Consider the following 11,468-nt stretch of genomic DNA (forward strand, 5'->3'; position numbering starts at 1 on the left):
TAAAACATAAATTATGTAAACAAAAACTATGTGAACTAAGTTCAATATAAAACTAAAACTAAAACTTTTAAAAAGTCACAAAAAGTATATAAGAAATAAAACAAATGAAAGATAATTAAAATAAAAAAAAACCAACATCATTAGTAATGTCTCTTATATCATTATTAAAAAACCTTCAATGAATCATCTTCCATGTGATGCTATGGAGAATACTTTTGTTTTTAATAAAATTTACTTTAAGTCTTAAGTTTTAGGTTTAGATTTTAATATCCACGTTTATATATATATGAATATTAAAAAACATATTTTCTATTTTTTAAATCAAATATTTTAATGATTACATATTCGGTTAGAAAAATATATGTTAATGAATGAAAAATGAAAAATATGTGGTTTGGAATTAGAATTTTAATATATTGGTATTACTAATATATTTAATTTAAATAATTACAAAAACACATCGGGTTTTCGGGTTGGGAAATTTTCAACCGAATGGTTTGAAATAAACTTTGGTTCGGTTTGAATCGGTTTCGGTTCGATTGGTTCGGTTTGACTTGGTTCGGTTTTTTTACCCACTCCTAATTAAAAACATATTTTCTTCCATACTTTTAGAATAAAAATCAAGCTAATTTCGAGCCCAAAGATGAACCTGATTGGTACATGTATTCACATGGGCACTTGACCACAAAATGTAGCAATGATTTTTCTGTTGATCAAGCAGAAAAGGTTATGAAGATAAAAAAAATTACAAGACTATATTAAATTATGTCCGAAAAATATAAGAATATCCTCTAGTATGGAGTGAGTTGCATCACATTGTCTTAAACCTAACTCACTAAATGATGCAATGAAATTCTAGAAAACCCCAAGTTGAGTTCAGCCTCATAAACTAAGGCTGTAACTGGTACATATAAAACGGAATTGGTGGAATAAAAAGAATGGAATAAATAGAATACATTTCACTCCATTTATTTATGATCAAAGCTGTAATGTAATTAAAAAATTTAGTTTTTTTTTTTTCTGTTTTTGTGTGGAATTGATGAAATAAACTCTTCGTTTCATTCATGATAAATGGTAAAACAAATTGTGGAATGAATGGAATAGATCATTCCACATTATTCCATTCCAAAAATTTACAATCCACTTGTAGTCCGTAAGATTATGTCCATGTTCGTTTTTGTATTTGATGCAACATCTAAAACACAACATTTTAGATATATGTTGCATCAAAATATTGTTCGTTTTTGTAGTTAGTGTTTACCCAAACAACTAGATACAACATTTAGATGCTAAGTTTTTAATTTTTTGAATTCATCATAAAATTTGAATACTAATAGTTAAAAGACTAAAACGGCGTAACTTATATAAAAAAAAAACTAAAAAGGGCATGATTTGATTTTGGCATTTTAAAAAAAAACTGTCTGAAGCTTCGTCGTCTTGGTTCTTGAACTAGAAGACATTGTTTGAAGTTGAACTAATATACCCTTTCTCAAAATACTGTATTAAATTTATTATCATATACCAAAGTTTTAAATGCCTTTTTCAAATCTAGGTGAATTCAACCTGTGTCATCCAACCTTTCAACATCAAAAATAAAAACAAAACCAGAGATGCAGCATCAGAAGCAGCAACAGAACCAGAAGCAGCAACAGAACCAGATGCAGCATAACCACACTCGTAAAGTGTAACCAAAAGAAGCTAGGCCAAATGAGTACCAACTATGGAAAAAGCTAATATTTTATCCATTATAATAAAACTGACCTTGAAATAGATTATCACGTTGCTTGTTCACCTTGCTGATTTGATGCCATTACAAATGTACAAATAGAGGAAGTAATAAGAGAGTACATCATAATTTATTTATATATTCACTTAGAATGGTTTTGTACAAAAGATACAAAACAAAAATATCGGTTAACTATTCTTTCACAAAGAAGAGAGAAATATGACTTTATAATTTCGTCCACAAAGAGTCAGACATAAAGAAATGTTGTTGTAGTTAACTCTGTGCAGCAGACCTTAGATTAGACTTCTCTAGACTTCACTAGATTTAGCTAGACCTGGCTATACTCAACAACGTGATCCTGCACTTGGATAATGTGAAGGCTAAACTAGAGGCTAACAAGTTCCAAGGTGAAAAGACGAAGAAGACAGATCTGATACATGAGGATGATTTGATCGAAAGAGAACTGGAGGATGTAGAATTAGTTTATATGCATACTATCCATGTACATGTTTGTACCTTCTTCACCTAGCTTTTCATAAAAGTCTTGGTCCCTCAAGCATTCCTCAGGTGTTAATTTGGTTTATAGCTTTGTCGTTTTCATTTGACGTTAAAGAATTGATTGTGGAAGTCCCATTGGTCCAGTGGTTTGACCAATGGTTCATTAATGTTTCTATACCAGGAGGTCTGGGTTTCAATCCCCAGAAAAGTTGACTTATGCATAATATTGGAGAAAAAACTTACAAGAGATCTTTGGCATGGCGCAAGGAGTACCGTCAATAATAGATCTCATAGGGCGGCTCACGGTAATATAATAAGACGTAAATCCTAATAAAACATGTAGAATTGCCGGTTGTAGTATCTTCTATGTAACGTTTCTCATAGTTTGTAATAGCATATAATTAACCAGTGTTAAAAAAATTAAAGAATTGTTTATATATGCGCTGAAGGCATTTAATCTAATACGCTTCCTGTTTGTCATGTCTAATCATGAAACCTAAAATGTACATTCTTGTACTAATAAAAAAAGCCCGATGGACAAGCTGGCAGTTAGTAGACATTTCTTGCGCCCTAAGTATAAATAGAGAAAGCAACACAAGACAACTGAGAGATAAACCAATGAAGAAACTGAAAAAAACGGTCACAGTTGTAGCAAATTAAGAAAATAAGGAAAATAACAATCTCTAAAGGCAAAATCTTTTGAGGTGATTATACTTATGGACACTTTTTGACTTTACTTTACACCTATAGACACTTTTTACATGTGACACATTTTGTTGTGGGCCAGCAATAGACTGTGGATAATTTTGCCCTTAATGAAAACGACAATTGTGGACACTCAGGTGATGTGTGGACGTTTGTTGTGTGGATGTGTGATGCGTGGACGGGTGATGAATTAATTACTTGTGTGGATATAAGTTTTATTAACTAAAAAAATGTGGATATCAAAATTGTGTACACGCTCAGATTAGAGATAGAACAGAGTTTATTTAATACCGACATTCATTTGATCAATGGTTAATGCTAAGCTTGAGCATTTTTATCCGGATCCAAAAGACCCGAACCGAACCAAATTATCGGTTCGGGTTCAGATCCTATCAATTACCCAAAAGAACCATATATCTAGAGTAAAAAAAAAAAACCAAAACTGAACCAGAAATGATAATGTAGACATATATGTTTGTGGACAAATAAGATATGGACATATATGTTGAGGATAGAAAAAGTATAGAAACAAAATATTTAATACATAAATAAAATGTGGACACATACGTTGTGGATAGAAAAAAATGCAAATATTTCGTGGACTAAGTTTCGTGGATATGTTTTCGTGGACAAGGTTCATATATTTTCGTTCTTTTTTTCTTCTCAGTTGTGTGGTTGCCTTATCCACATGAATTTTCATGAATTTTCATGACTTTAATGAGTTTTAAACTATTGTTTTAATTAATTTGATCATTTATATTGCGTATTTAGTGTAGATATTGAATTAGTGTATTGCATATCATATGGGTCAAGTTGAACAATTGAAAGTTTGAGGTTAATTCATGAGGTATTTCTGCAAATTCAAAGTTTGTGGCCGAATTGAAAAAAATCAAAAGACGAGTGACCATTATGCAGTTATGAGGAAGGTTTAGAGTGCAAAATTGGAAGTTAGAGATTGATTAAAAAGGACCTTCCTTCACGATTTAAAGGTTTCAAGAGAAATTGAAAAGAATCAGACGTTTAGGGACCTTCTTTGCAAATATGAAGAAATCGCCATTAGAGGTTCTATCGAGATCTCTGTTCACCGCCACCAAAGCTGGAACGGAGTCTGAAATTCGGAATTTTATCTCAAACAAAGTCAAAAGTCGGAATCTTATCTCAACAAATTCAAAAAAAAATGTGGACTGTTACAGAGAGAGAGCCATTTCTGGGTAAAAACTGAAAAACAAGACAAAAGAGCAAGTTTAATTAAAGAGATACTCAAACTATTAACATAATCAAAATTGGAATATCCGAAAGCCAGGCATGGAATCTTTAATAGTTTGCAGATGATACCAATTCAAAAACGAATTCTCCACTTTCCCAATTCGAACAATCTTCTAGCCAGTTTTTTTTTTTAATTGGTCAAATCAATATCAGAAAGAAGCGTAACAAAAAGGTTATGATTCTGATAATGTTGTTTTACAAAAGTTAAGCTTTAATAAAAGCATAAAACCCATATATTTGTTACCTACGAAACATCTACACATAGAAAATTCATCTTCCTCTGCTGAATATCCCAGTTTGCTACTCGCCGGTAAATCTGAAATTTGATAGGAGAGAGATTAGACATCGGGTTTGTATTTTTAATTGTTTTTTTTTATTTTTATCTAAATGCGTAGACAGTAAGAAGAATTGTTAGGAAAGTGATTTGTGGCTCGAGGGTAAGAAGGAGAAATCACATAGAATAAGTGTATGACATGTGGGAAGTGTCTTAAAATGTAATCCCAAAGTGAAAATGTGTCCGATGGAGTAAATTTTTCAAACCTCGTCACATTGTTACTTTAGTTGTATCTTCAATTGCTCGCAATCTAGCCTTTTTGGTTCGTTCTTCATAGCCATAACATCCTTCCATATCTTCAACATCACATTTGTTGCTTCCTCCATTGTGGCATTTCGTTTTTCCTCAAAGTTCCACAGCTCTAAAGTCACATAGCCAACATTTGCGTTGTGTTCCACTATCTCCATTATTGTTCTTACCACTTCATTGTGAACTTCCTTACCATAGCCATCTTTCATATTACGCAGCTTCTCACCCTCTATATATATCAACCACTATCTGCAATTTCAGCATATGTAAAATTTTGAGATGCTTTATAAGAAATGATAGTTCCCCCATCTTTTATAAAAACAATAATAGTGAACTTTAACTTGTTGTTATTCTTATTTAAACACTTTAAAACTTATAAGCATTTTTTACTCTTTGTTGTATGCTTCACTACATTAACATTACCTTTCAGCTTATTTATTTACATGATTTATATATGATAAGATCATCTTTATTTACATGATTTATCATATGATAACATCATAGGTACATTATAGTTGTTTTAATTTTGGAAGACAGATGAAAATAAAGTAATTTGGAGAAATGAAACAAAAATCAGCAAAAATATGGAAAATATGAGAAAAATACAAGTAAAAATAAATGCACAAAAAGTTATAAAAAGTCTCTAACATCAAAACCAAAACTAGTCATTTACAAAAGTAATTAAAAACTAATTGTGAACTTTAACTTGTTGTTTTTGTTATTTAAATGTTTGCTTTAGTAAACGCTTTTTGAACTCTGATATATATTTGCTTAGATAAACATAGTTGAAGCATTTTTATGGCAGTTCTGATAAACGCTTATTTAGATAAACATTGTCGAATTCACTAATAAACGGATAATTGGATTTTCACTAACATGGTTGTTTAGATTCACGGAATGTAACATTGTTTATAAATAGTTTAATAATAACCACTTTGATTAGAAAGATATTTGGTTGGATTATCACCATGTTTGGTTGGATTAGCAGCATGTTTGGTTGAAGGAAGAATGTTGTTGTTAGTGAAGGTAATATAGCCAAGCTTTCCATAGCTCTAAACGTCATTTGGGTAGCATGGATGGGTACTCTTTACCAACTTGGTTTCGATAATAAAAAAGGACAAAAAATCAAGCATGGCTAGAGATATTGTTTTGTATGTTGGAACCGACTATATAGCTTTAGTTTCCATCACTGTAGTTGCAAAAAATCAGGTAAAATTTAGTTTTATTTTGTATTTTTTTGGTTACAACTTTTTATCTCACCCAATTTCAATGTGTTTTCTCAAAGGGAAATATGGAATCCGTGGAACATGGTAAGTTATAGAATTATTTTGCTATATCCATACATTAAGTTCTTCCAAGGTAATATAATCTTCCAATATCCTCTGATTTCGATTCCATTTTTCGGTTCATCTGATTTACGTTGTTACATCTATAGTACTTTGAAAAAATCTAGTTCGGTTTCTGAATTTTTTTTTTCTGCAGCAGATTTATTTAGTTTTCGTTAGTTCAATCCATCACGAGTCTAGCGTTAACGATTCAGGTAAATTTTAAACTGTTACGGAGTTCATATCTGGTTAAATCTTGATTTTTGTTTTTAAAAATGTTACTCAATGTCTAAGTTTGATTATGTATAACTATTACCAACATTCAAATTTGGTTTGGAATTTGTTAGCTTAATTATGTTTTTGTCATCTCATTTTTTAGAATATATCAAAACAAAAAAAAGTAAAAATTGATAATCTTATTTCCAATTATTTCAGTTTATGAATGTTTTACTAGATGAACCATATTTTGATAAATCAATGGCTTAATGATTATATTTCATAGTGTTATTATTTAAAATACTAAAGTACATTGTTTTTTGTTAAGATTTATAGTTTGATTTATTTTATTTTCAATATATGAGTATATATTTATATTTTCTATTGAATTATATTCATACCGTACCCGTATTTATAAATTTTTTGTTTTGCTGTTTTCCGTCCCGTTTCCATACCCATATCCGTCTCGGTGCAACATAGGTTAGTAGTACCTTTGGTGGTGTTGTGGTTGAATGTCGTGGTTTAAGAGATGGTTAGCTTCGAGTAGAGGAGCTTTCTCATCTCACTGTGGTTAAAATACATCAATGTTCTCTAGGTTGCGCTGGATCCAAATGAGATTTCACTAGTGAGTGTTTCACGGTGTTGGTAAGATGAATTGTTTGTATACGTGGTTGAACTTTTGTGATGTCCGGGGAAATAAATCAGCAATGTTGAGCCAAAAAAAGAAACAAGGCATTAACACGGAGATCTCCATCAATACGCTTCCAAGTAGCGTTGATTTTACGTAAAAAGAAAAAAAGGAAAATCTTAAGGGCAACTATCTCAAATAGTATTTTTTAAGCTTTTGTCACAAAAAAAAAAATAATGGCCAAAATAACCTCTTTTATTTTGAAAATTTTAATTTTAATTTTTTATTTTTTTAAATTTGAAACACTATCATCAAAACCCCACCCTTTAACTCTAAACTCTAAGTATTAGTTAAACATAGTGTAAAAATAGATATTTTGATCATTTTTACCATTTAATAAAACTTATTTTGGTCATTTTTTTCACTCTCTGCTATTATCAGTTGTCTCTCTCGTTATCGTCTCTTAGACAATTCTCTGTCAATTTTTTTTTCTCTCTTATCTCAACATGGAGGAGGGTAACAAGGAAAAAGTGAGAAGAACAATGGATATCGCAGAGAGAGGAAACTTTCGGAGAATGATTACAAGGGAGCCAAACAATTCGTTAGCAAGGCTCAGATGTTGTATCCAAAGCTTGATGGTTTGATACAAGTTTCGAGGATGATAAATGTTTATGTCAATGGAGGAGTCGAGTCTGACTGGTATGGAGTCCTTGGTGAGGATCCTTTGACGTAGCACTGAAGAAACAGTACAAGAAGTTGGCTCTTCTTCTTCATCCCGACAAGAACTAGTTTAGTGGTGCAAAAGGGGCGGTTAATCATGTCTTAGATGCTTGGTGTCTTTTATCTGATCTTGTATGAGAAAATTGTATGATCAACAACACAGACTATCTACATGCGGAAACTCCAACTCATTACCTCCGGGGCAGAAAGACTTTTCAAGAGTCGTATGAAAAGAAGAGCTAATGAAAACTCTACTTACGAGGCAGAGTGCCTTTTCAAGAAACCAGCTGTGGTCTTTACTTTTCGAAGCAGAGATGCTTTTCAAGATTCCGATGACAAGAGGAGATCCAAAATCTACTTGCGAGGCCCAGAGGCTTTTCGGGATGAGACACCCAAACTCTACTTGCGAGGAGGCAGAAAGACTCTTCAAGAATCCTATCACACCAGCAAATGCAAACTGTAACTCGGAAGCACATAGACTTTTCGGGAATAAGCCAATGAGTGCTGTCTTTTTTTCTTTTACCTCCTAGTATATGAACTTGATTTTATTTGATTCAAGCAATGTAGTTCCATATATTTCCAAATAACAATGATCTGATCTGTTTCAAATATCTCTCTGTTTTTGTTTTTGTTTTTGTTTTTGTTTTTGTTTTTGTTTTTGTTTTTGTTTTCATCAAGCAATATGGCTGAATTCAAGCTACAGTCCTGTTCTCAAACAGCTTAGTTATGGATCGATGATAGACTGATACTTGAGGGCACACCATACAAATTCAGATGCCAATTTGAATTCCGTAATCCAAAATACTTTTATCTATCCTTAATCATCTTTGCTTTTATTTGCCTGACATCTTCCCAAGGACCTTTCCGGTCTTTGGTCAGTTGATCTGAAGGGTAATGTCAACAGTGCTGTGGAGACTTGTGGTGAAAGCTATCATAGCTTCAGCGCTCGAGCTTGTGCATGGGTATGAATGGTTTTGACCTGTGGACGAATGGAAGCAAGATAATGAATCCTTGTTGCTTGAACAAATGTGTTCATGTATCGAAGTTTGTAGTCTAATTAAATCGTTATATTGGGCGAAGGAACATTTTAACCAATGTGACTGATGATTAGTTAGTACACTGTGGGCCTTCACATGGGAATTTTTGGCACACAAACGAAGCAACGATAGTTCCGTTGTTTTCAAGCAGACAAGGTTACATGAGGACATCTCTCATATTGTCTGAAACTCGACTTAAATAAATGTTGTAACGAAAATCTGGAAAATCCCCAAGTTGAGTTCAGCCTCATAGACTAAAAGATTACACTGATCCTTCAATAACGTTTGCAACTTCTAAACTTCATTTTTAAGACCTCTTCCGATCATCTTCACCGTCATCGTCTGAGTCACCGCTCTCACGGAATCGTGGGTTCTTCTCCTGTCATAGCAGACACGTTCCAACATCACACCGAGTTACATACTAAAAATGTACTCAAAACGTTTTAAAAGTTATGTTTATTACCGGTCTCATCTCATGATCAGAGTCTCTCCTAGTCTCATGATCTGAGTTTCTTCTTGTGTTGTCGTGTCCATAACGATCATCGTCCCTTTGACGCTTCCGATGAAAATCTGCAGAAACATTGAATCATCAAATGGGTTCTGATTTGGACTATTACTATGCATAATGCCTGATTTGAAAACATTATACCACCGCCTCTTCCATGGCGATTTGATCCTCCTTGGCCATATCCTCCTCCACCACGCCTTTCATCTGCATGATTGACATATGCATTTAGGAAAGATATCTCTATTCCAAAGAATTTAATTTTGATGCAGAGTGGGTACACAAGTTCTCGGATAATGGGGCATCAATTAGCTCTCCTTACACTAGGATTCATGATTCTCTAACATTTCAAACTATCTACCAAAAGGAAACCAGTGAAAATATACGATGTTTTGCAAACACAGAGAGTTCTCCTGGGCAATACAATGCTCCCTAAAGCAACTTTGGACTCGCATTCATGGTGTGAAGTGTGATACATGCAATCATGAACAGGAACAAGTAGATTTGTCAAAAAAAGGTTGGAAGAACATACAATTGGATGGCGCGGGTGCAGGATAGGAACCTCCAAGTGAACCAGTACCGTAATCTACGAGCTGTCTTTGTGCTTCGAGTTCCTTCTGCACTAATTTTCCATAACCACCTCTAGGTATCAACCAGTTAAAGAACAACATGAATAGGTAAACCGAGAAATCAAATATGACCATCTATATAACTAAGCAAAAGAATGACGACTGAAAGGATATCAGGATCGTAATCTGTACGGTACTCATCTCGAACCTGTAATGAAATTAGAAAAAAAATGATTACATATAGAAAAGGTCGAGAGTGTGCATGTGAAGTTATACCTGGCCACCGCTTCTACCACGACCCCATTGCCTTCCTTCTTGGAAGCCCCAATCAAAGTCCACACGTATAGGGCGGTCATCGAGAATGGTGCCACTTAAATACTTGACTGCATCCTCAGTGTCCTCTCTCGAGTAGAACCTGATAACAACACACACACACACAACCATCATGAAATGAAACATACCCTTGGTGAAATAAAAAGGAAAACTCACAGGACGAAACAGAAACCACAGGGGGTTTTGGTGTTCTTATCAAGTCCCATGATAATCTTTTTAATCTCTCCAGCCCTGGAGAAGAGCTCGTAAATCTGCTCTTCAGTTGTGTAGAAAGAGACGTTCCCAATGTAAACGGTGGAAGAGGTCCTCAACGCCTCGTCGAACTCCTCCTGTGTGCCTGAGAATCTTCTATCTCGATAAGCCGAGAGCTTTGCTTGCTCCTGATATCAAAACAAACGGCACATCTTAATGGCTAATAGCAAGAGATAAAATCAAAAGGCCTTCTCTTTTAAACAAATCGTGAGACCAAACCCTAAACAACGTCAATTGGTCGATCTGGGTTTCATCACCTCTTCAGATCTCCGATAACCCAGACACTCAAATTAGCTTATGTAACCAAACGAGCTAACAAAAGCAAAACTTGTGTACCTTGAACAAAGAAGCCATCGCCTCCCGCTTAAGAGAGGAAAAATGAAGAGAGAGTGAATCTGCAAAGACGAGAAAAGATAAATCCCAAATTAGGTTGTACGAAGCTTAAACAAAGAGGAATAAGACGAGAGATTAAAGAATTTGCCTAGATGAGCGGAAATCGAAAGGCTCTTCTTCTTCTTCCAAAACCCTACTTTCTTAAGGAACTGATAGAAGCGAAGCGCTAAGCAACACACTCCGGTGTGGTAGCAATTCTGGTTTATTAGTCATCTCCTTTGACAATTCCGGTCCGTTTATGTAAACCATTATTAAACCATTACCACTTTTCAATAATAATTATTATTTTTTGTCAAATAATAATTAAATTAAATTATGTATTTGAGATCATTTAAAACGATTGATTTTCTACAAAACTTAGATAATTTTGGTTGAACTAATAAAGTTAAACTGTAATTTTAATTAAACTGATTCACAATTTCGTAAAACTATAAACACTAGATTTTTATTTTTAACTGATTTGTAAAATGCATATAAAATTTACAATTCCAAATAGATTTATTGATTTCTAAATCTAACAGAACTCTGGAGATTTGCCATCGAACTTAAATCTTTGTATCTTTAACAAATATTTCATTACTGAAAATACAAATTTAGTAAGATCCATTATTCGATATATATTACCGATTAGCACATGATTTTAGTTAGTATTTAAAAATCATAAAGTCGCTAACACATTATTTCGACGTTAATTTTCAAATTAGACTTTCTT

At 33.4% G+C, this 11,468-nt stretch overlaps 1 protein-coding gene across 1 annotated transcript; it reads right to left on the reverse strand.

Moving 5' to 3' along the window:
* Nucleotides 1–8,750: 8,750 nt before the first annotated feature.
* On the reverse strand, nucleotides 8,751–10,977 carry LOC106427505 (nuclear cap-binding protein subunit 2). The gene is made up of 9 exons (XM_013868236.3): nucleotides 10,845–10,977; nucleotides 10,700–10,758; nucleotides 10,268–10,491; nucleotides 10,055–10,193; nucleotides 9,953–9,986; nucleotides 9,742–9,855; nucleotides 9,354–9,416; nucleotides 9,168–9,274; nucleotides 8,751–9,083 (listed from the first exon to the last, which is right to left on the reverse strand). Exons 2-9 carry the CDS (start codon nucleotides 10,715–10,717, stop codon nucleotides 9,012–9,014), a joined length of 771 nt encoding a protein of 256 aa, XP_013723690.1. The 5' UTR covers nucleotides 10,718–10,758; nucleotides 10,845–10,977; the 3' UTR covers nucleotides 8,751–9,011.
* Between the last annotated feature and the right edge of the window lie 491 nt (nucleotides 10,978–11,468).

The sequence above is a fragment of the Brassica napus genome, chromosome C7, assembly GCF_020379485.1.
Source record: "Brassica napus cultivar Da-Ae chromosome C7, Da-Ae, whole genome shotgun sequence".
NCBI lineage: Eukaryota > Viridiplantae > Streptophyta > Magnoliopsida > Brassicales > Brassicaceae > Brassica > Brassica napus.

What these genes read in the sequence shown, in the direction of transcription:
- LOC106427505 (XM_013868236.3), bottom strand. An exon ending in CCGTACAGATTACGATCCTG is followed by an intron (nt 9,856 to 9,952) that starts ATATCCTTTCAG and finishes ACTGGTTGATAC; the next exon opens with CTAGAGGTGGTTATGGAAAA. An exon ending in CTGATCATGAGATGAGACCG is followed by an intron (nt 9,084 to 9,167) that starts GTAATAAACATA and finishes CTGCTATGACAG; the next exon opens with GAGAAGAACCCACGATTCCG.